This window comes from Macrobrachium nipponense, chromosome 4, assembly GCF_015104395.2.
Source record: "Macrobrachium nipponense isolate FS-2020 chromosome 4, ASM1510439v2, whole genome shotgun sequence".
Taxonomy (NCBI): domain Eukaryota; kingdom Metazoa; phylum Arthropoda; class Malacostraca; order Decapoda; family Palaemonidae; genus Macrobrachium; species Macrobrachium nipponense.
The window spans coordinates 20,977,013-21,000,470 of record NC_061100.1 but is presented as its reverse complement, the minus strand read 5'-3'; the positions used below and the strand labels follow the sequence as shown (position 1 = coordinate 21,000,470).

Here is a 23,458-nt window from a genome sequence, read left to right as displayed (position 1 = left end):
GCGTCGGAGGTATAGTAAGCGTTATGTCTCAACGCAATTTCGAACTTTACATTTGACGTGAATAAGTAAGCAAACCGTAAAAAAAAACCATTTCTGTCATAATTCGAAGTAAAATAGTTGTATTTTTTTTATATGCGTTGCAAATCCTGGATTATTTATCGTCGAACGATGTACAGCCTATATTAGAGACAGCAAGCAGCAAATGAAGTTTGGTAGCCTATAGGACCTACCTAGGCTACAACTATGCCCTCAAACTACTTATTTAGTAAGATGCTATATCATTTAAACCTTAACCTAAGTAGAATATATACGGATGTATAAAAATGATTAACCTACAGTAAAAGTTATCAAATCATCTTGCCAAGGAGAAAAATGGCCTTTAGGAATAATAAAGAAATTTTACCCAAGCCTACGCTAGGAGTATGCCATTTGATTTGACAGGTATTTTTATTTATTTTATTCCAAATAAGGCAAAACTGCTCCCATATGGTAGTCTTTACCTAACAATTCTCTCGTGGTATCGTTCTAGCCCCTTACTATAGAAAGATGGATTTGCTACTATTTACACAGGTTAAGAAGCAAAGTTCTTCACTTTAGTTAACATTTTTCCTCAGAATAATATTTCAAAATATATTGTGCACTGATGATAATTTTCCTATAATAAAATATCTTATTTGTATAATGATTAAACGGAAGGAGAGGAAGAGAGAGAAAAAGCAGTGTTAGTGTTTCGTCTCTACAGTATAGCATGTATGATGTAATTCCAATTAGTTCTGCAGTTACGTTACCGTCAGTTAATAAGAGAGGTTAATTGAAGAGTGCCTGGTAATAACAATAAACTGCCAAATACGGGGTTTATTGGGACAGTTTCAAAGGTTCAAGAATGAATATGGATATGTAGATATTCGTTACTTACGGTGTAGGAGGTGTGGGCGGCAGCGAGTTAGTGCGGACAGGCCTGCACAGAGATTTAATGACGCCCCTGGGAAAAGTTAGTTCTGTGTCGTATCCATTTGGTCTGATCTGTTGATGAAGATGAATTTCATTTGGTTTGAAATAAAATTTTATTATTTTTTAGTTGTCCCTCTTCTAATTGATAATGAAATGCAGGCTTCAGGTGAATTTCGTTTTGTAATAATGCCGAATTTCCTTCAAGTACACTGTAAAATTCCTACAAATCCATATGCCAAAAAGAAGTCAGATGTGTCATAAGTAACATGATTAGACAGTGCGTGCAATTAAATGTTAATTAAAATAAGCAGGGGATTTGTTCAGGCATCGCCAAGATCCACAGAAAAAAAAAAGAAAAAAAATACGTTTTAAGGACTTCGGAATGATCCTAGGCCTATGATGGTAGCATAGGTCATAAAACTGACCAGTAGGTATATATACTGTAACCGAAGAAAATGGCGAATACCTCTTTCAATGAAGAGAGAAATGCCCTAAATTGCGTTACGAATCCAAACCTAAAACAGTTCATGTAGATTATAGACCATTTAGCAGATGGGAGTATTTTCACAGATGTTAGACCTAACTTGAGGGATTATCATCTAACGCCGAACTGTTCCTAACGATCGTGTGGAAAAACTCCCTAATGAACGCAACCTACATTTCGCCACTTAGCCCCAGGATTGATAAATTTAGTAGACTAATACTGCTTAGACTTACTTACCTTGAAACAGTAGCACTGGTCGAGGCTGAATTCGTAGGGAAAGCTGAACGAGTTCCTCTCTATAAATGGCTCTTCAAAAAGTGGGATCTGTATTTCCGTAAGCCTCTGAAAGACGCAAAAATTGTTTTAAACGCACTGGGACCTGAAGTTTGACTAGTGAAGGATTTCAATGATATTAATACCAAGTACGTTTTTTTTCTCTCTCTCTCTCTCTCTCTCTCTCTCTCTCTCTCTCTCTCTCTCTCTCTCTCTCTCTCTCTCTCTCTCTCTCTCTCTCTCTCTCTCTCTCTCTCTTTCGAAGCGTTACTTCATGTAGTGATTATTTAAAACAAAAAAATGTCAATAAACAAACAACCGCGAAACTTACATCACTGGAGCACTCCGGATTCACCTCGTCGCGGTTTGCGAATGCCTGCAAGAATAAATTCGAATTCAATAGTGAAACAGTGTAAAATGTCCAGGTCTAATTCACTCGACTAGAATCATTATTTCTGAAAGGATACGGCACAAATTAGTAATTTTTTTAAATACTAGCTGTCTAGTACAACCGATTCTCTCATAGATACTATTCTAGTCATCTCTCTCTCTCTCTCTCTCTCTCTCTCTCTCTTCTCTCTCTCTCTCCTTACCTTATAAGCCGTCAGATTCCAAGATTGCACCCGTATGTCCGGCTTGAGATCCAATTCCACGTGAGAATCTCTGTTAAAAGGAAAAGCTATGATCTGATTCTGAACCTTAAACAGTAGAAATTTCTATCGTTTCATAGTACTACTGCTATGAGGTGAGGTTTTCCTCCATTTTTGCCACTTTTTAGCGTTGAATGACCTCATAGGTCCCAGCATTTGACCTAAGGTCTAAATTCCATATTCTCCTCTATTCAATATTAGGAATGTGAGGCTCATTTCAAACCATTTGTTCAGTTAATTGAAAATGCACATAGTTACCTCAACACCAAGGCTGCTCTTGGTACAACAAGAAGTCCGGGAAGTGTGAAACAATCCGAGATGATTGTTGTTTCATTCAATGCAACTTTATACGATCCCTCCATGTCGACTTTGCATATGTCTTCCTGCAGTATGAACAAAAAAATGGGTTCTGTCACAAAATATAACGCTGGTAGAAATTAATTCGCTACTTTTTTGGCAATTTTTATAACCATCGTGAAAGTAAATGTTACTGAGAAGCATTGCCATTTTCATGAAGCTGTTGTGAATATCATAGAGAACATGACTGCTACTATGCTTCCACCTGGGGCGGGGGGGGGGAGTGTTATATCGACTTCATCTCATTTAGCAAGGTTATTTGATACAGAATATATTGAATCTGATAAGATCTTAGTACAATTATTCACCAATGCAAATTCGTTACTTTAGCGTGCTTCTAATGCCCCTCCCACATCCACCCCAACCCCGGCCACTTAGGATAGCGGTATCTTGACTCTCAGATACTTTGTGTATTCAAGTTTGGCCGTGTCTACTCCAAGTCAATAGCATCTACCTTGTCTCCAGTGCAGCTGTGTTCGACTGCGTCCGGTTCTGATGAGTTGCAATCTTTCATGACGAATTTCCACTTAACTGAAAAGGAAGGATTATGATGAGAGAACGTCTTCTTCTTTCTTCTTAGAAATGTCTACCATTTCATAAACGACAATTACGATAAATGATTTATTCATTTTGGAAGTAACGGGATGCATTAAGTGAAAGGGCATTTACCGTGAACTCTTACGTGCGGACCGCATACTTGTACACACACTCCATACATTTACCAGTTTATATGATATATATATATATATATATATATATATATATATATATATATATATATATATATATATATATATATATATATAGTGTGTGTACTTATAAATTTTCACAAATCTTCGTACATGAACAGAAAATCAGAATCTGTTCCCAGAATTAATTCCGTAGGAGGTAGTGTCATTAGTGTATCGCATGCGGTGCACTGTAGGCATTACTTAGCGCAGAGTCCCTTTGGTCCCTAGCTGCAACCCCTTTCATTCCTTTTGCTTTACCTCCTTTCATATTCTCTTTCTTCCATCTCACTTTCCAGCTTCTCCTTTCAAACCTTTTGCTGCCAATTTGCGTTTCAGCGCCAAATGACCTCATAGGTCCCAGCGCTTGGCCGTTGGCCTGAATTCTATATTCTATTCTGTTTCCAGAATAACGTACAATGGGAGATTATAGAGTTATTTAGTCTGTGAGAGTATAAAAAAAATAAATTAAAAAAGGAATAAAAGATATAACGAAGTGGGAAAAGGAAGAGAGGAGAGAGAAAACAAACAATAAACGCATATCAAAGTAAAACTTGAAAGAGGGCACAGGAAACTGTCCCGCAGAAACAAAAGAAAAAAAATGTTTTTGTTTACATATCCTCCGGACGCGGGAAATGCGTTTATTTAGGTTCTAGACTCTAGAGAGACACCTACCTTTCCCATGACAAGTGTCATAGTCCAAGTTGTAGAATGGTTTGAACCTGAAGGTGGACTGATGCGGCCTCACTTCCAGGATGTCAATTCTCTCTATTTGGCATCGACCTGCCGGCGGTTGAGACTCGCCTGAGGAAGAGAGATATAGGAAATGTTACGTGGTCAGGATTCTGTCTCGGAATTATTCATCTCTGATTAGAATTCCTAAGAGAAATTTTCAGGATTAATGGATCAATACACTAGATGTAGCGATTATTGATGGATTAAAGTTTATCTGGCGTCATAACTGCAAGGTCGCCCCCGTATGGTGGTAGTGCCATCAGTGTACCTCATACGGTTCACTGTAGGCATCACTGAAGGTTCTTTGCAGAGTCCCTTCGGCCTCTAGCTGCAACTCCTTTCATACTTTTAACTGTACCTCCGTTCATATTCTCTTTCTTCATCTTACTTTCCACCCTCTCCTAACAATTGATTCATGGTGCAACTGCTACGAGGTTTTCCGCCTGTTAAACCTTTCAAACCTTTTTACTGTCAATTTCCGTTTTAGCGCCGAGTGACCTCATAGGTCCCTGCGTTTGGCCGTTGGCCTAAATTTTATATTATATTCTGTTCTATGAGTGCAAGGTCATTGGGACCGAAGATGTAGCGATCAGTGTCTTTATCCAAAAGGCCGCTAAAACTAGGTTTAAAAAGCATTCTCAATAGGCCAAGCCAGTGCCATGTTCCTTCGAACGCTGAACAGAACAGAACGTCTCTTGTTTTTTTTTTTTTTTTTTTTTTTTTTTTTTTTTAATTATGATAACATCGTCTAATGGAATCCAAGCCTGACCGTGACACACTAATTCAAGGAATAAATTAATCCCTTGCAGTCAACAAATGGAGACACTAGTTTAGAAGATAAACAAATCGCGCTCATTTGAACACTGAAGGCAACAGTCTAGGCAACCGAACACTGTCGAGCGCTAAAAATATCGGGTTCGTTAAAACAATATTAAACTTCAACATAACATTCAGACACTGACCATTCTCGGGATGATGGATCGCAGTGCCATGTGTGATGGAAAGAGATATTAGGTCGATCACTTACGTCAACAGCCTTCATTCTCATCTACGAAACGTTTGAAGTATATTTTCCTTGATTCTTAGTTGCCTTGTCGGATAGAAGCAAGACCACCGAGTTCAGTGCTGCCAAAGCGCGGGGAAGATTCGAGGGGGTCAATGAATGCAGAGCCGAGGTCTGCAGTCCTCACGTATCCATTTATGCTTTTAAAACTTTTTTTCCGTTAATAAAAAATTATTGAAATTGTATATTTTTGAAAATACTAATATTTTTGAAAAACGAACCATTTTCACTACTCTCGAGTGTTCACCGCCAATATCAGATACGACCATACGATTGTCAATTAAGAACCGATTTTGACAGTTCTGTAGGTCCAGCAGTCTTCAATTTGCCTTTGTAATTATATTTATAGGTTAGTAAAATTTGATGAATTTGTGAATTAATCTTAGCCTAGGTGAAGACTGACTTACATTATTGTAAACTTAGTCATGTTTATTTTATTTTTTTTTTTTTTTTGAGAAAACAACTGCAAATATGTCTTAGGCAATTGCATTAGTTGAAGTGATTCAACTGATTATAACCGAATAAGTTTCGATATCAGTATGCTAGGAAGTGATGTATTATAATCGTGGATTTTCTATATATTAATGTAGCTTATTGATAAAAAAAGGACCAATTATGATGAGCTCTTTTCCAATTTTTTGAAACTCATAGCCCTGAATAGGGCATTCGTTTGGCTTAGGATTGCCACATGTATACCGTAAACCATGTAAAATATGCTGTCTCTTGGGGAAATATCTCATTTCGAAATATCCGGATCATAAAAGGTGGCATAGACTTACATGTTTCATGTCGTTTTTGTCAGTTTACAATGCTTATGACATTGATTTTAAGACTAGACCTATGTTATATATAGGTTGTTTATTATCATTATTACTTTAGCAAACGTTTTGATTTAACATACAGTATATTACCTAAAGTGACAAATGTGGCTTAAAAAAGAAAAGAAAGAATAAACTACCCATGAATATCGCAGGATTTATGGAGCTTGTCAACTTACTCTGTGGGGGACGCAAAGAAATGAGTGAAAAGCTACCTTTTTTTAGGAAAGAAATACATTTCAGTGCAGTTTTTTGTAACTTCCCACTTTTTGCTGAAAACTTTATGAATAAATTTAGTTGCCCGTGTTCACTTTGTAGCCTAATTTACGCATCAAATATAACAGTCATAACTATAAAACGATAATTAATATATATATATATATATATAGTATATATAGATATATATATATATATATATGTGTGTGTGTGTGTGTGTGTGTGTGTGTGTTGTGTGTGTTGAATGCAATAAATCAGCTTCAAGACTGAACACTGTCCGCGTATCTCGTTCGATTCTAAATTTTACTATCATTAGTTACGCAATGTTTCAAAAGATATAAAGCAACTGAATTTCGGAAAGGGGGGAAAAATCTAACTCTAGAAAAGTTTAATTAGTAAACCCAACTCATATACTGGTAAAGATACGGTTAATATGATATAATATAACCAGGGTGACTATTTCGTCTAGTTAGTGTAGCAAAATATCATTGCTTGGCGGCAATCAACACTACAACTCCCGGTGCGGATCTAGTTTCTCGGTGAAGTGCGGGTGCAGACCTCGCGGCAACCCTGACTGTCCTAGATAGTAATAATACGGGCTGCTCTACAAGCAAGAGCTCTTGCTGGCACAAGGCCAGCTTAATCTCAAACAACAACAACCTAGATAGTCTGATAGAAGCCGCCTCTGCGTACAAAGCTCGATTGCAACAGACGAAAGCACAGCATGTTTGTTTAAGAGCATAACTTGCTTGCTGGCTACATATTCCTTCGCTGATTCATGTTATTATTCGACCACGAAGTCTTTGCAATACCCGGGCAGTTAAACTATTTCGTCCAGGAAAAACTGAACCTCTCCTAACAATAATTGATTTATGGTCCAACTGCTCCGAGGTTTTCCTCCTGTTACACCTTCCAAACAATTTACTCATAACTTCCTTTTCAACGCTGAACGACATCATAGGTCCCAGTGCTTGGCCATTGGCCTAAATACTATATTCAATTCAATCACAACTTGACGTGAATAAGAATGCTTGCAGAGTCTAGACTCAACACAAATAAGAATGCAGACCTCAGACTAAACCCGGAAAAAAGAATGGAAATCCCGGACTTAGCGTGAATAAGAACAGAGGTCTGGGATTAAAGACGAATAAGAAAGTACAAAAAAAAAAAAAAAAAAAAAAAACTTTGATTGCTGTAACATAATAACTCACTTGCAACAGCGGGACACGCAATCAGCATCAGTGATAGCGACGTGATGATTCCACATCCTGCAAGCATGACTTCTTCGGAGGCGATGTGTCCTGTGGAAACGAAAATTATAATGAAGATAATGTTTGCGATCGCCACAATCCTCAACCGTTCCGAAATAGATATTTGTACCAACAACTAGAGCTAAACACTGCTGGCTACATAACCTCCGCACCGAAATAAAATTGCTTTGTCAGCCCTGTAGTGTTCTCTCTCTCTCTCTCTCTCTCTCTCTCTCTCTCTCTCTCTTCTCTCTCTCTCTTTTTAGGGATGGAGGGGAGGGGGCGGGAGCTTTCAAAATATGGTCCTACCTTTTTACCATTACTGAATACTGGCCGCTTCTAATCGCGCAACAGTAAAGAAAGGCAGATTATGTCTTAGAACACGGTAATATACCTACAGAAGAAGTTCAGAACATGGTACTACCTACAGAAGTTCAAACATGTTACTACCTACAGAAGTTCAGAACATGGTACAACCTACAGAAGAAGTTCAGAACATAGTAATACCTACAGAAGTTCAGAACATGGTACTACCTACAGAAGTTCAAACATGTTACTACCTACAGAAGTTCAGAACATGATACAACCTACAGAAGGAGTTCAGAACATAGTAATACCTACAGAAGAACTTTAGAACATGGTACTACCTACAGAAGGAGTTCAGAACATGATACAACCGACAGAAGGAGTTCAGAACATAGTAATACCTACAGAAGCAGTTCAGAACATAGTACTACCTACAGAAGAACTTTAGAACATGGTACTACCAACAGAAGAAGTTCAGAACATGATACAACCTACAGAAGGAGTTCAGAACATAGTAATACCTACAGAAGCAGTTCAGAACATAGTACTACCTACAGAAGAACTTTAGAACATGGTACTACCTACAGAAGAAGTTCAGAACATAGTAATACCTACAGAAGCAGTTCAGAACATGGTACTACCTACAGAAGAAATTCAGAACATGGTACTACCTACAGAAGAAGTTCAGAACATGGTACTACCTACAGAAGAAAGAAATTCAAGAACATGTACTCCCATACAGAAGAAGTTCACAGTACTACCTACAGAAGAAATTCAGAGCATGGTACTACCTACAGAAGAAGTTCAGAAACAGGTACTACCTACAGAAGAAGTTCAGAACATGGTACTACCTACAGAAGAAGTTCAGAACATGGTACTACCTACAGAAGAAATTCAGAACATGGTACTACCTACAGAAGAAGTTCAGAACATAGTAATACCTACAGAAGCAGTTCAGAACATGGTACTACCTACAGAAGAAGTTCAGAACATGGTACTACCTACAGAAGAAATTCAGAACATGGTACTACCTACAGAAGAAGTTCAGAACATGGTACTACCTACAGAAGAAGTTCAGAACATGGTACTACCTACAGAAGAAGTTTAGAACATGGTACTACCTACAGAAGAAATTCAGAACATGGTACTACCTACAGAAGAAGTTCAGAACATGGTACTACCTACAGAAGAAGTTCAGAACATGGTACTACCTACAGAAGAAGTTCAGAACATGATACTACCTACAGAAGAAATTCAGAACATGGTACTACCTACAGAAGAAATTCAGAGCATGGCACTACCTACAGAAGAAGTTCAGAACATAGTAATACCTACAGAAGCAGTTCAGAACATGGTACTACCTACAGAAGAAGTTCAGAACATGGTACTACCTACAGAAGAAATTCAAAACATGGTACTACCTACAGAAGAAGTTCAGAACATAGTAATACCTACAGAAGAAGTTCAGAACATGGTACTACCTACAGAAGAAGTTCAGAACATGGTACTACCCACAGAAGAAATTCAGAACATGATACTATACCTACAGAAGTTCAGAACATGGTACTACCTGCAGAAGTTCAGAACGTGGTACGCCCTACAGAAGAAGTTTAGAACATGGTACTCCCAACAGAAGGAGTTCAGAACATGGTACACCCTACAGAAGAAGTTCAGAACATGGTACTCCCTACAGAAGAAGTTCATCCCGTAGGCCAATGCTGAAAACGTAGATTAGGAAGAATGGCTTTAGAAGGACTGAGAGAGAGAGGGAGAGAGAGAGAGAGAGAGAGAGAGAGAGAGAGAGAGAGAGGTTCGCTAACCTCTGTGAGAGACGAAATAAATCTTCATGCATCCACCTTAACAGTGACATATCAATATTGGTGACGGACGGAGACTGTTCTATACTCCTAGCCCTGCAGCGCTTATACCTGGGGTGGGGTGCAGTTGTACCCCATAGTTGGAAGACGTTAGTGCATCTCGCCACCAGTTGGTGCTATATTCACATCCTGTTGTGTAGTTTCCATTTCTGGACTCTTTCACTCATCCTTTGCTACTTCTAGCTGAGATACATTACATGGGGTACATGCAGACCCCAAGGTAATCGTAGTGTGTCAACAAATCTGTTACTTCTACAGGTACTATAAATAAAGTTTACTTTTTCATATATATAATATATATATATATATATATAATATATATATATATGTATGTATGTATGTATGTATTATACCCAGTACATATATTTTATTCCATGTATTTGTTTATTTGTTTACATATAATGTGGATCATTTGGATAATGGATTCACATCAGTTCAAACCGCAAAAGCTCTTTTCGATAGACAGATCACTATTGTAAGAACAAATGGGAAGTAATACCACCGGCCTTCTTGGAGAGAAAAGGAAGAGATAGAAATAGTGCTGTTATGTATGCATTTAGTGAAAAACATAACTCTTCTTTCATACTGCCCTGCTATTTTGTTAAAGAAAGTAGTTCATTCTATCGCAATGCCCCTTGCAATATTATTAAGACAAAGTGTAGATACAGGCAAGATTTATAATGAGCACAAATTAGCATATATTACCCCTATTTCAAAAGTGGATCAAGACTAGAGGCAAGTAATCATAGGCCTGTGAGTCTAACATTACATATTATGAAAGAGTATGAAAGGGTAATGAAGAAGAATATTGTGAAACATTTAATAAAAAAATAATTTGTTTGATATAGGACAACATGGTTTTGTACCCGGAAAAGTTCCTCGCTGGCCGAGTGGTTTTCGAGCTGGTTCCTAGCCACGTAAAAATATCTAATCCTTCGGGCCAGCCCTAGGAGAGCTTGTTAATCAGCTCAGTGGCCTGGTAAAACTAAGATATAATTAACTTGTACCCGGGAAAAGTACACAAACCCAACTGTTAGTCCACCATGAGAACATATACAAAAATATGAAAAACGGAAATGAAACAGAAGTGGTTTATCTAGACTTTGCAAAAGCTTTTGACAAGGTAGATCATACTATATTAGCGAAGAAAATTAGAAAACATAATATAGTGGATAAAGTAGGAAGATGGTTAAAAGAATTTTTACACAACAGAAAACAGATAGTTATTGCAAACGATGAGAAATCGGAAGAAGCTAAGGTAATATCCGGTGTGCCACAAGGTACGGTGTTAGCTGCATTACTGTTTGTTATTATGATTGCAGACATAGACAGTAATGTTAAGGACTCGGTAGTGAGTAGTTTCGCCGATGACACAAGAATAAGTAGAGAAATTACTTGTGATGAAGATTGGAACGCGATACAAAGAGACCTTAACAAAGTATATGATTGGGCAGAGGTAAATAGAATAGTATTTAACTCTGATAAATTTGAATCAATAAATCATGGAGATAGAGAAGGAAAGCTATATGCATATAGGGGACCTAATAATGAGACAATCACAAATAAGGAAGCAGTTAAAGACCTTGGTGTGATGTTGAATAGGAACATGTTATGCAATGATCAAATAGCAATTCTATTGGCAAAATGTAAAGCAAAAATGGGAATGTTGTTAAGGCACTTCAAAACAAGAGGAGCTGAACACATGATTATGCTTTATAAAACGTATGTTCGTAGTCCACTTGAATATTGCAATATGATATGGTACCCACACTATCAAAAGGATACTGCACAAATAGAGAGTGTACAAAGGTCCTGTACAGCTAGAATAGAAGAAGTTAAGGATCTTGATTACTGGGAAAGACTACAATCTCTAAAATTATATAGTCTAGAAAGGAGAAGAGAACGCTACATGATAATTCAGGCATGGAAACAGATAGAAGGAATTGCCGAAAACATCATGGAGCTAAAAATATCAGAAAGAGCAAGCAGAGGTAGATTAATAGTGCCCAAAACTATACCAGGAAAAATAAGGAAAGCACACAGGACATTAATCCATCACGCACCAGCATCGACAATGCAGCGTCTATTCAATGCGTTGCCAGCTCATCTGAGGAATATATCAGTAGTGAGCGTAGATGTGTTTAAGAATAAGCTCGACAAATATCTAAGCTGCATCCCAGACCATCCAAGATTGGAAGATGCAAAATATACCGGAAGATGCACTAGCAACTCTCTGGTAGACATTAGAGGTGCCTCACACTGAGGGACCTGGGGCAACCCAAACAAGATGTAAGGTCTGTAAGGTAAGGTCTCCTATATGAAACTAAAATTGACCTAATTCTAAGTACTATGCATGAGAAAGGAAATGATCCCAATTTAGTTACGTTACCAGAGATTATAAGCTTTTATAACTTCACCTAGGGTGGTGTTGGCAGCTTTGACTAAGCTATGTCATACACAAGTGCTCGTAAAATAAGTCTCCATAACTTGTTGGATGTGATTGGAGTGAGTTCCATGGTTCTGTTGAATGGTTCCTCATCAGTGAAGGAGGAAACTCTCTAGTACAGAGGGTCATATCTCAAAAAGCTTTCCTTAGATACCATAAGGCATGTTTTGATCATAAATACGCTGGCAGCAGCAAAACCCGATCCATGTAGTGGAAGGTGAAGAATTTGTCTTAAGACCGAAAACCTAGAGTCAAGTCCATACAGTGCAAACAAACAAAAATTCATTTGCTTGGAGCATCAATGAAAGTATGTCAGAATTGTTCTGGATAATGGAAGATTTTCCTATTTTGAGTACTTACTTTTCCACTGAAATAGACGCAATTCTTTTGTTTGGCATAAGTAATAGAAACTGAAAGCAACTCATTGATTTATTATGAATATTATTATCCCGGGGTACACCTAGCTGTACCTCGAGGTAGCATTCACGCTAAGAAAAATAAGGGTAGCTTTCCAGAACCTTAAAGTGTCTTGAGTTACGACTAATCTTCGCCGTTAAAATAATGTTATTTGAATCATTTAGAAAACACGAGAGAAACCAGGATCAGTTGTGCATTTTCCGAAGTGATTGTCGTAGATAAGAAGAACGTTTATGGTCACGAAGCAAAAACGAGAACTTTTACTTACTTTATCTTCCCGCCACTGGCCAGTGGCATAAGGCTGATACAGTTCCTCCCCATCTGTCTATCCCGAGTCATTTCCCTTGCTTCCTCTAAGTTTTGGATTTCATCCTCAAGATCCCTGACAATTATGTCTATCCACCTCGTTCTTGGTCTACCCAGCGGTCTTCTTCCTATTTGTACTGCTCTCAGTGCTCTCCTGGGGTCTCTATTCCCATCCATCCTCTCAACATGTCCAAACCATTTCAGCCTTCCCCTCTTCAACCTGGTACTGACTGGCCTTTGCCTCAATCTCACCTGATGTCTTCATTTCTAACATAATCATCCCATTTAATGCCAAGTATCCTTCTCAGCAATAAAAAAAAAAAAATAACTACTCACGGAAACGTCAATGTATTCCACAACGCATGACTTCCTATCCAGAGGCGTAACACGATCTACTGACACAACCGCTAGTCAATTCCACACTGTACCACATTTCTCATTCTCATACTCTAGACTAGTCTCTCCTCCAGTCTTAGCGATTAGCGTAACCGAAAACAAGCGTGAGCGTTGCCATGTATACTTTTATTGGAGCTCTAGTGCACTATAATATAGCGTTGTCTGTGGAGCGAATCTGCTATGTGATAGCGAGAAAAGCTACTTGATACAGACTATAAGCTCCGAATAGTGCGATAGTATTAAAGAAGTTAACATACGTGGAACCATATTATCTGTATAATCTTATATGTAAAATTAAACATTGCTTATACAGTGCTATATATATAATATATATATATATATATATATATATAGTATATATATATATATATATATATACACACACACACAACTGTTTATATCCTTTTCTGTCTTCCCATATGAGTAATCTTGCAATCTACACACAAATTCTCAACGTCACTGCATTGCAGCGCCATGATGAGTCCACAACCCAATTCGAATGTTCGAATATCATCCCTTAAGGGTGATATACGACTTCAAACGGACTTCGTCAACCTCATTTTGTGCACCCTCTTAATTTTCTTTCTTCAGATCTCATGCGTTTGGCACCTACGCAGAACAAGTGCCACTCTCAAGGTTACGATGACAATGTACGTAAAAGGAGGAAAACAAAAAAAAAGTTAAGTGATTTGTTGACTGTGTCTTTACAAGCAAATTGCCCAAGCGACCATAAAACGACTTAGTCATGGTAATTATCATATTAATTTTGTATCTGAATTACATCTTTCGCAATATCTGGCATCTTCTCTTCAAGCATACATCAATCATGCATTATAGAGAGTTCGACCAAAATAGTCGCATGCTTCACTGCTTGGCGCCGATCATGGATGGCTACGTAAATATGAGAGGACTCCAGTCACTGTAGCGTTCCTCTTTCAATAATTGACGAGTCGGGTATAATATTTAATTTTCAAATGACTTTGCTAGCATTTACAGCGTCATTCACTTTTTTTCATTTTTATATTAGCTGCAACAAGTAAACGCCCAACAAATGCGTGAGCTATCTCAATTTAAACTTAAGTTGGCGGCGCGGGCCTTTGTATTAGACGATAAGACAGCTGTTCGGTCGATAATGACCGAAGCAAACAGGAACTGTCTCTTCCTGTCACGTAGTACAACAACAGAAAGATCTGATTTTTCGTATTTCTGAATGGTACTAGTCGCTATGCAGCCTATACATCAGTTCCTCTTCTTGTCTACACGCATTCCATTTCTCGGCGTCTTTGGAAGGTTCGTATTCAGTTCTTGTTGCCCATGATCTGCGTGGTCTGCCCATCCCTTGAATTGCTTATGCTAATCCTCAATTTAGATCATTGTACAATTTTCCTCGTCTGTTTGGGTGTCACGCCACTGACCGCGAGGACAGCGTGTGTATCTCGTTGGGTCCAGCCAAGTCACCAAAAAAAGCGGCGTTCAGTGTGAGAATTTTCAGAATCAGAATGCACCCTTTGCTCTAATTAATTAATTGAGAGACATGACATCATGTTTGTCACTGCGGAATCTGGTGTGAGTGTCATATCGTTCGTGTTCCAGAAACCGTCCGCCGTTTCAATAAATGTCATACCTAAACCAGCAAAGGGAAGTTTAGAAATTGAATTTAGACTTTCATATCTCTGATATTTGAACGATCGGAAGTGCTTATAAGGAAAACATTTTACGATCGAGACGGTATATGTAAATTTCTTCATCCCCCCCCCACCCCCCATTTTTTCAAGGGAAGGAATCTCCGTCTGCCTCAGCATGATCGTAGAAAGCAGTATTAATAGAGTAGTGTATTAATCCTGGTAGAAAGCTTCTCGGATAATGAGGACAAACGCTTTTGTTGTGATTATCATTATGCTTATTCAAAGAGAACTCATAATCACATGAGTTTTATTTTGTTGTCAAAAATATACAGCAGAAAGCTTTCGATGACCTGCACTGTCCTCCTTGTCAATCTGACTAGAATTACAAAAAGTTGACTTCATAAAAACTTTGTTTACAAATAGGTTGTTGTTTGCAAATGGTGGTTCAGCTCTTGAATCACTTAGTTTGCCTTTAGAGAATGAAGGGATATATAACATTAAGAGCCAACTACCCATCTTCAAACAACAACCTATTTGTTAGCAAAGTTTTTATGTAGCAAATTTTTTGTAAATCTAGTCAGATTGACAAGGAGGACCAGGCAGGTCATCGAAAGCTTTCTGCTGCATGTTTTAAATAACAAAATCAAACAGGCATACCACTGTGGATTTACTTTCCCATTATTATTATTATTATTATTACTATTATCCATTATTATTATTATTATTATTATTATTATTATTATTATTATTATTCTTATTATTATTATTCAATTGAATTATTATTATTCTTATTTATTATGATTATTATTATTATTATTATTATTATTATTATTATTATTGTATGCTGGAAACAGACCTTCTTTCAAACAATTTTTATTAAAAATAATGGCAGAATTCACAGAATTGATTTTGTACAATATTCTTTCAATTCTCCTTATGATTTTCCTTTCTGGCACGCTGGTATTATAAAGCAGCTGTCCAATGTTCATCGTGCTGTAGGTCGTCAACGGAAATTTCGGGCGGGCTGGTGTTATCAAAAGCAAACTGGTTATCAGGGACAGGCTGGGATCGTCAACAGGTATACAGGTGCGTTTCGTAGGTCGGGAACAGGCCGTAGTCGTCAGGGGTCTATCCGGTATTTCTTGTTATTTCTTCTTTTCTGGTTTTTAAGGCGTCTACATGTTTCGGCCACCTCGTTTGGCCATCTTCGGGACGGGATCGCTGAGTGCAATGGTCTGTGTCAGTTGTTGTTGTTGTTGTATTAAGCCAACACTTCTTGTTGGCACGGGCCTTTCCCTTGTTCGGCCCGTAGGTGATCTGAAAAGATTCTTTAGGTACATGGTTAGTTTTTTGAAATTGGAAATATCTTTAGTTGTAGAGATAGGAGTGGACAGGGGAAGGATGATGGTGTCAGTAAGAGAGGGCCATCATGTCATATTATAGAAGAAGTTTGAATGAGTGTAAGGCTTTCGAAAATCGGAGAAGCGGTGCAGGTGGGGTTGTCCAACCCTTTACTCCCTTGGGTCCCTGCGGGAGGATTTTAGTTGTAGGTAAAGTTTTTTAAAAGAATGATAGTGGATGATGTGGATAGAGCCTTACAATGAGGGGATGTGATGAGGGTGATTGATTTTATTAGTTTGATTACCTTGGTGGAGGTAGGTTGTAGAGCACCTGGGCATGCTCTTCTAAGTTTTCAATGATTGTCTTCGTGACTGTGGCAGCTGCATGCTCAGCATCTTGTGCAGGTACTGCATTTTGTGCTGCACCTCTTAGCTGTGCTGTTTCTCTGCATTCCAGCAGGTAGTGAAGGAGTGGTTGCTGTGTTTCTTCTTGACAGTGTTCACATGGTCTGACACTGTTTTCCACAATTTCCCAGCAGGCTTTATATCCTAACCTGAGTCTGTGGATGATCACAGCAAGTTTTCTTGGTGTGTGCCTGTCTATGGGAGGAGGCACTAGACCAGTCGATTTCTTATACCATCTGGCAGACGGTGAGTTCTTTTCTACCCACTCACGATGGTCATTTATCAATTTTTCTTTGCAGAGTGGTTTCATTGCATTTTTGACTTGTTGCAGTGCAGGTTGTATATGTACTTGCACTCTGTCAATGTGTTTTGTACTTTTGGCTAGCTCATCAGCCCTCTCATTGCCTGGAATTCCTATGTGACTGGGTATCCAGTTTAAGGTGACAGGTCTTCCTCTTTCGCTGTGCTGGTGTAGCAGTGTTTTAATTCCAGCCAGCAGTGCCTTATTTTCTTTAATTTTCTGTTGTTGCAGGGCTTGCATTGAGGACTTTGAGTCTGTGTGGATGATTACAGGCCCTACTTCATTCTCCAGTGAGTACAGCAGTGCCTGTCTTATTGTTGTTAACTCTGTCTGCATAGTGGAGGCGTGGTTGGAGGTCCTCCTCTGTGTCAGATGTATTCATGCTATTTATTGCATTCGGTTGGCTTGAAGAAACGGGTACCTCACTTTTCATTGGGCAATACCTGTGACGTCACGAGCGATGTCATCAGGGGGCCCGTTGCTGGTTGGCTGTCCTCTTCGTGGGCGGAGCCTCATCCTTATTGGTGATGGTGGAGGTCCCCTCGAAGGGCGTGCTACCAGGTCGTCCTCAGGGCGAGAGCTTGAGCTGCGATCACCCTTAGGGTTACTAGGGACGTCCTCAGGATGAGAGCTAATGCTTCTATCGTCCTCAGGATCCCTCTGGTACGATGGTCGTTGTGGGGCGGTGTCTGCTGCTCTCCTGACGGAGGTGGCCGAAACATGTAGACGCCTTAAAAACCAGAAAAGAAGAAATAACAAGAAATACCGGATAGACCCCTGACGACTACGGCCTGTTCCCGACCTACGAAACGCACCTGTATACCTGTTGACGACCCCAGCCTGTCCCTGATAACCAGTTTGCTTTTGATAACACCAGCCCGCCCGAAATTTCCGTTGACGACCTACAGCACGATGAACATTGGACATCTGCTTTATAATACCAGCGTGCCAGAAAGGAAAATCATAAGGAGAATTGAAAGAATATTGTACAAAATCAATTCTGTGAATTCTGCCATTATTTTTAATAAAAATATTATTATTATATTATTATTATTATTATTATTCTTATTATTAGCAGTAAAAGACTCAATGTCTTCTGATAATGTGGAAGTCCGCATATAACTTCCACGTCATCAAAAGACATTGAGTCTTTTACTGCCAATAATAATGATGATAATCACAACTATAGCATTTGTTATCATTATCAGACATACTTTCTACGATCGTAATGTGGTAGTCTCCTACCCTTGGCGGAAAAAAAAGTAGCTGAATATTGTTTCGATTATGACCACTGGAAAGTGCTTTTCGGGTATAGTAAGTTAATGTCTAAATTTTCCTTTACTGGTTTGGACATGACACCTATTAGAATGGCGGGCAGTCTATGTGTGGAACGCTAAACATATAATCTCTTACATATCTCACTTGATCTCTTTTTGTTTCATTTAGGCCATCATACGATGAACGGGTTTATCCGACGCCGCCACTGGGCCAGGGCAAGACTGGTGGTTGGCTGTTTAGTCGTAGTTCTTCCTCCATCGCTTTTGTGTTCTGGATTAAGTAAGTCTCGTTTTTCACTGTTCAGTGAGTCACACATGCCTTTGGCTCCTCAAAACCGTCAAGGAGCGTCCACACGGTCGAACAATTAACAATTGTCTGCCGGTCTTTGCCTTGTTTGTCCGTCGGACATTGTTCGACCGTGTGGACGCACCTTAAGGCGGCAGTTTTCTACATCTTCATACTTTAAATTCCTTCCTTTATATATATCCCGTAGACGTCGTCACTGACACAGCGATTCGTCAGACGAATCAGATCCTCTTGAGCATCCCTGATGAGAACAACACAAGTGACAACTGTGACATACTACAGCAGCAAGATGAAGGATTCGTGGCTCTTTCAGGAAATACAATCCTTTTGCTTTTAGCTCGCCCAGATACCGTTAGTATTTCGATCACTAACATTTACTTCAGAGAGAATACGACCAAAGATGTAGGCGTTTGTATGATAGCTTGTGAAGAATGCTGTTTAGTCACAAGTTGGTTTCACTGGGATAAAACCTGTTGAAGAGGAAAATAGAACACAAAGGGTCTTTTATTCAGAAGATGAATCATAGTCAGATGGAACAAGCTGAAACTTCCAAAAATCAAAAGTCCGATACTCGGAGCCACTGTATTCAAGAAAGCAAACATGAGATTCAGGGCCTCTGTAACACAGTTTTTTCGAAATAACTTTTTATCTATGCATTTCATAAATATAACGCTTATTCAGAATAAACATTATATCTACACATAAATTTTGCCTGTATTCTGCATTACGTAGGTTGAATAAATTTGGTACTTATAATGTAAAAGTGACTTTTTTTGAAGACGAGCCAACTTACTCAGAGAAGAGGTTTCGAACGCACTCGTTACGTAACTTATGACAGCATTTCTTCCCTCTTTCTCGATGGATGATTGGCTATACGTAACGAAGGCTAGACTTCTGGCAACAATGGCATGAAAATTTAAATACAAGCAAAGCAGTACACCTTTATGAACTCTGAAGCCTCTCCACTGATAATTGTCATAATAAACAAACCAACAAAATATGTTGGTAAATACAAAAACATTTCGATTATTATTCTAACTCCCAAAATAAGTGTCCTAAGAAATTACAGTCTACTTTATAGGTCACAATCAGGTTGACAAGATGTAGGGAATAGTTGGTAATTTTTAAAAACATAGTAGACAAGCTTGATTTGATAACTGCTATATCCAATGTCAAGCAATTTGTATTTATTGGCTATCTACCTATTTACTGAAAAAAAAAAAAAAACAAATAGCCGGTACCGTATTTTGGCTTTAAACCTTCACCAATAATTATCGTCAGAATGATGACTTCACGAGGCTCCACCCACTTTGGCCTCGTTATAATTCAGGATAACACTGAAGGCTATCATGGGCATTGTTGGATTAGAAAATTTAACTTCTGGCTATAAAAACTCCTTTCTCGAGCAGTTGTAAGAAATGCTAAATGATCCTCAAGGATCCCAGGAGTTGCCCTAAACTTTTAATTTATGTATATTACTGCTATTACTACAGCAGTATTGCTGCGCTAGCACCCCACCCACATCTATGTATCGTTCCGCCATTCATAAAGTCTTTATATCCAACACGTCGTACGGCCTAAAGAAGAAGAAAAAAAAAAATATCGGATGATCTGTTGGTCTGCTGGAGATTTTAGCACATATAAGCTTGTATTTACTTTGGATAAAAAATCTTATTTTGACAAAAATAGATATATAAAGGCTGATTACATACAATATCTCTCTTTCTCTCTCTCTCTTGGTGGCATAGTGAATAGTTAATGGAAATGTTCAAAATCCTGAATGACATTACAAGTATTATAATCACGTTATGCTAAATACAAATCAGACCATAAACATTGGATTTAAACTTTAAACTAAATAATTACCTATTCAGGCTATAGTAAGTATGGCCACGGGCTTTCTCTTGACTGTATAAAGTTACAAGTCATAAGACAAATGCAGTTTTGCAACCACGGGGAAAATTCCAAATCCTGTTAGCCATTCTTGACTGCTATGGGTTTCAGAGCCGATGGAACAAGGTGAATGAAGTTTCTGTTTGGTGGGTGGGCGGGGCAACATTTCGTAAAACGGTGTTTACCTTGCTTACGTAATGAATGTTTTTTTGACTCTTGGCTCGTAATCATTGGCCATGGCGTCGGCTAGATAATTTTTACTCTATAAAAATTAAAACTATCGGGTTTGGGTTATTGATAATGCTGATAAAATTTGTGTGGGGTTGTAAAATATACATATGTCAACTTTCAGCTACATCCGATGCTTTGACAAGGAGCAAAGTCCAAAAAACCGTGTTACAGAGGCCCTGATTCTCATAGTAAACTACATGACACTGACGACATCTTTATAGATCCTCTTTTGAAAAAGATGAACACAACTTATTCTTGAGGCCGAGATGGACTATATGCATTAGTTAAAAAAAAAATCTCTTAGTATAGACACTACTCGATATGTGAGTCTCCCCTGGTGCCTCCTCCCCCTTTTTTTTAATTACTAAACCTATCTTCTTCTTGTTCCTTTTACTGTACCTCCGTTCATATTACCTTCCTTCCATACGACCTTCCACCCTCTCGAACAATTGTTTCATAGTGCCACTGCTTTGAGGTTTTCCTCCTGTTACACCTTTCAGACCTTCTCCCTGTCAATTTCCCTCTCAGCGCCGAATGACCTTTTTGGTCCCAGTGATTGGCCGTTGGCCTAAATTCTGTATTATATTCTATCTTCTTTTTTTCAAAGATTCATAAATAGTAGTACCAGAAACCAGGCTTTAGCGGTAGAGTTACGATCCCTCGAGGCACTGTGTTAAATTTTAATTCCTGCGCCACAGATGTGCCTAGAAAGTTCAAGCGTTTCCGAGAGTTCATATTGATCTAACCTCATGTACCGCTGGGTTGATATTTCAAATATAAATTCTCTTCTCTTTGCATAAAGAAGTGGTCTGCTCCAAACAGTGAAACACTGATTTTAAAAAAAATAAATCCTGACTAACGGTTTTGCCACCAGCCCCTTAATACGAAGAATGAATAGAAAACGTGATGATGTCTACTACAGTCAGTTTAATCACTTACTTAACGAAACACACACAGAAAACGCAAAAATACAAATTATATAAAAGTATACATGCTTCATCTCAGAAGTAGAGTCTCTCTCTCTCTCTCTCTCTCTCTCTCTCTCTCTCTCTCTCTCTCTCTCTCTCTCTCTCTCTCTCTCTCTCTCGCGATGTGGTCTGATCTGCACCCCTTCAAGGATGACACTTACAAATACTGCTTCGTTTTACGTCACTAATTTCTCATATGAACCCTTATTTTCACAATTATTTTCCCATACAAACTGCTGCTTGGTAAACGGTATTTCGACAATTTATGGCTGCAATTAGTTTTGAATATAAGGGCTTTAAAGAGAATTTGTGATGTAAAACGAAGCATGTAAGACTTGCTATGGGACTACACATTCTGTACATTGGCTTGATTTCCTTTCAATCATTCCTTTCAGAATGCCGGGAGGTACGCAGCCTGGGAAAGAATGAGAATGCCATAAATCCACTCTCTCAGGAGACGATAACAGTGGTGGCGGTCTGGCCACACCGTAGAATGAAGTTCGATCTTGAAATTGTAGCTTCGGCTAACAAGATCAAACTGAAAGCCCAGTTCGTCATGTACCAGCACCGGTTGAGTGTCGCTTTGTGGGAAGCATCGTTGGCCAGCCTTTCAAATAATTCATCGAAATGCTTCTGCTTAAAGCCTGCCGAAGACAGACATTTTATGATTAGCATGAAACAGGATGATACTCCAGAAGATAATATTATAATCAGGTCAAACGACGAAATAATTCTTAAGAGTGGGATACATGTTGAAGAAAAATCCTATTTCTTCAACCTGACTAACTTAGACAAAGTCAAACTAAATGTCAGCTTTTGTGAGAAAGGTTCGTTACATTCCAGCAGACTTACGTTGCAACAGTTTCATGAAATTCCATGGCATTTAATGTCATCTTTACGATTGTGGTATAAGGAATTCCAAAAGCACTAGCGTCAGTGATCTGCACACTACTGTGAGATTATTAGCCTATTAGGAATTCCGCAAATTTTCAAGTAATCAGTTTTGTTTCCTACATTTCAGAAACGACTCAAGAATCATCACTCTTGCCACCTGCATCGCTTCTAGATTCAAGCAATTGCTCCTTGAATGAGATATATTCCATGATGCAAAGAGAAGACACATCAACAAACAGTATTTTCTACAAAAATTATGAAATCATTTACGTCAATTTTGGATTTGGGTTAACGCTGTTGGTTGCGCTCTTTTGTGCCCTGTGCAAATGCAAACGAAACTTAAAAGGGAGAGAAAGACAAAATGGCGTGTCACCACCACCAGATGACGACAGAGTCCAGGCTGACAGAGAATCTGTGGGGTCTCATATTTACGAGGACCCATACCAGTTTCTCAACACAGTCACGAGTAATGCTGTCTGAATACTTTCGTGGTGTGTGTGTGTGTGTGTGTGTGGCATCAACAGAATCAAATGGCCGTTATTGTCTCTCATCTAAACCAACTGACATGATACTGTAGCCTTGGGTACTTTTGCGTGTGCAAAAACTAAAACTCATGATGTAAAGATAGTATTAGTAATCAATCTCTGCTCTCTCTCTCTCCTCTCTCTCTCCGTCTCTCTCTCCTCTCTCTCTACTCTCCCTCTCTCGTCTCTCTCTCTCTCTCTCGTCATCATCCGTCCTATCTCATTCATCAAATCATTTACTATTGCATTAAGAAATAACATCTAGGATGTCTTGGCTATATACTCGACAAATGAGAAAGACAACTCGTGAAGAGGGAGAGAGAGAGAGTAGGTTTTATCAGAATCAAAAGGATGTCTCTAATACATCAGTGAGCAAGTGAATTTCCATATTTAGGAAACTCACAAAATTGACGTAAATGA

The 23,458-nt window shown here is 38.6% G+C and overlaps 2 protein-coding genes across 6 annotated transcripts in view; one reads left to right on the top strand and one right to left on the bottom strand.

Moving 5' to 3' along the window:
• LOC135210758 (uncharacterized) overlaps positions 1 to 13,446 on the bottom strand; it is a 37,949-nt gene extending 24,503 nt beyond the window's left edge. Inside the window, exons 1-9 of one of the 2 annotated variants that reach the window (XM_064243604.1) lie at positions 13,214 to 13,446; positions 7,487 to 7,576; positions 4,119 to 4,247; positions 3,170 to 3,246; positions 2,617 to 2,741; positions 2,302 to 2,371; positions 2,040 to 2,084; positions 1,673 to 1,777; positions 917 to 1,023 (exon numbers count right to left, since the gene is read on the bottom strand). In XM_064243604.1, coding sequence (XP_064099674.1) covers positions 917 to 1,023; positions 1,673 to 1,777; positions 2,040 to 2,084; positions 2,302 to 2,371; positions 2,617 to 2,741; positions 3,170 to 3,246; positions 4,119 to 4,247; positions 7,487 to 7,553 — 725 coding nt within the window. In that variant the 5' untranslated portion in view covers positions 7,554 to 7,576; positions 13,214 to 13,446. Of the gene's footprint in view, positions 1 to 916; positions 1,024 to 1,672; positions 1,778 to 2,039; positions 2,085 to 2,301; positions 2,372 to 2,616; positions 2,742 to 3,169; positions 3,247 to 4,118; positions 4,248 to 7,486; positions 7,577 to 12,839; positions 13,144 to 13,213 lie in introns of those variants that run through there. The other variant, XM_064243605.1, reaches the window with a different exon arrangement.
• Positions 13,447 to 13,914: 468 nt separating this feature from the next.
• The window catches only part of LOC135210759 (enoyl-[acyl-carrier-protein] reductase, mitochondrial-like), a 96,115-nt gene continuing 86,571 nt past the window's right edge, over positions 13,915 to 23,458 (top strand). Inside the window, exons 1-4 of one of the 4 annotated variants that reach the window (XM_064243608.1) lie at positions 13,915 to 14,021; positions 18,391 to 18,501; positions 22,016 to 22,447; positions 22,642 to 23,132. In XM_064243608.1, coding sequence (XP_064099678.1) covers positions 18,402 to 18,501; positions 22,016 to 22,447; positions 22,642 to 22,994 — 885 coding nt within the window. In that variant the 5' untranslated portion in view covers positions 13,915 to 14,021; positions 18,391 to 18,401 and the 3' untranslated portion in view covers positions 22,995 to 23,132. Of the gene's footprint in view, positions 14,022 to 14,071; positions 14,564 to 18,390; positions 18,502 to 22,015; positions 22,448 to 22,641; positions 23,133 to 23,458 lie in introns of those variants that run through there. The other 3 variants (XM_064243606.1, XM_064243609.1, XM_064243607.1) reach the window with 3 other exon arrangements.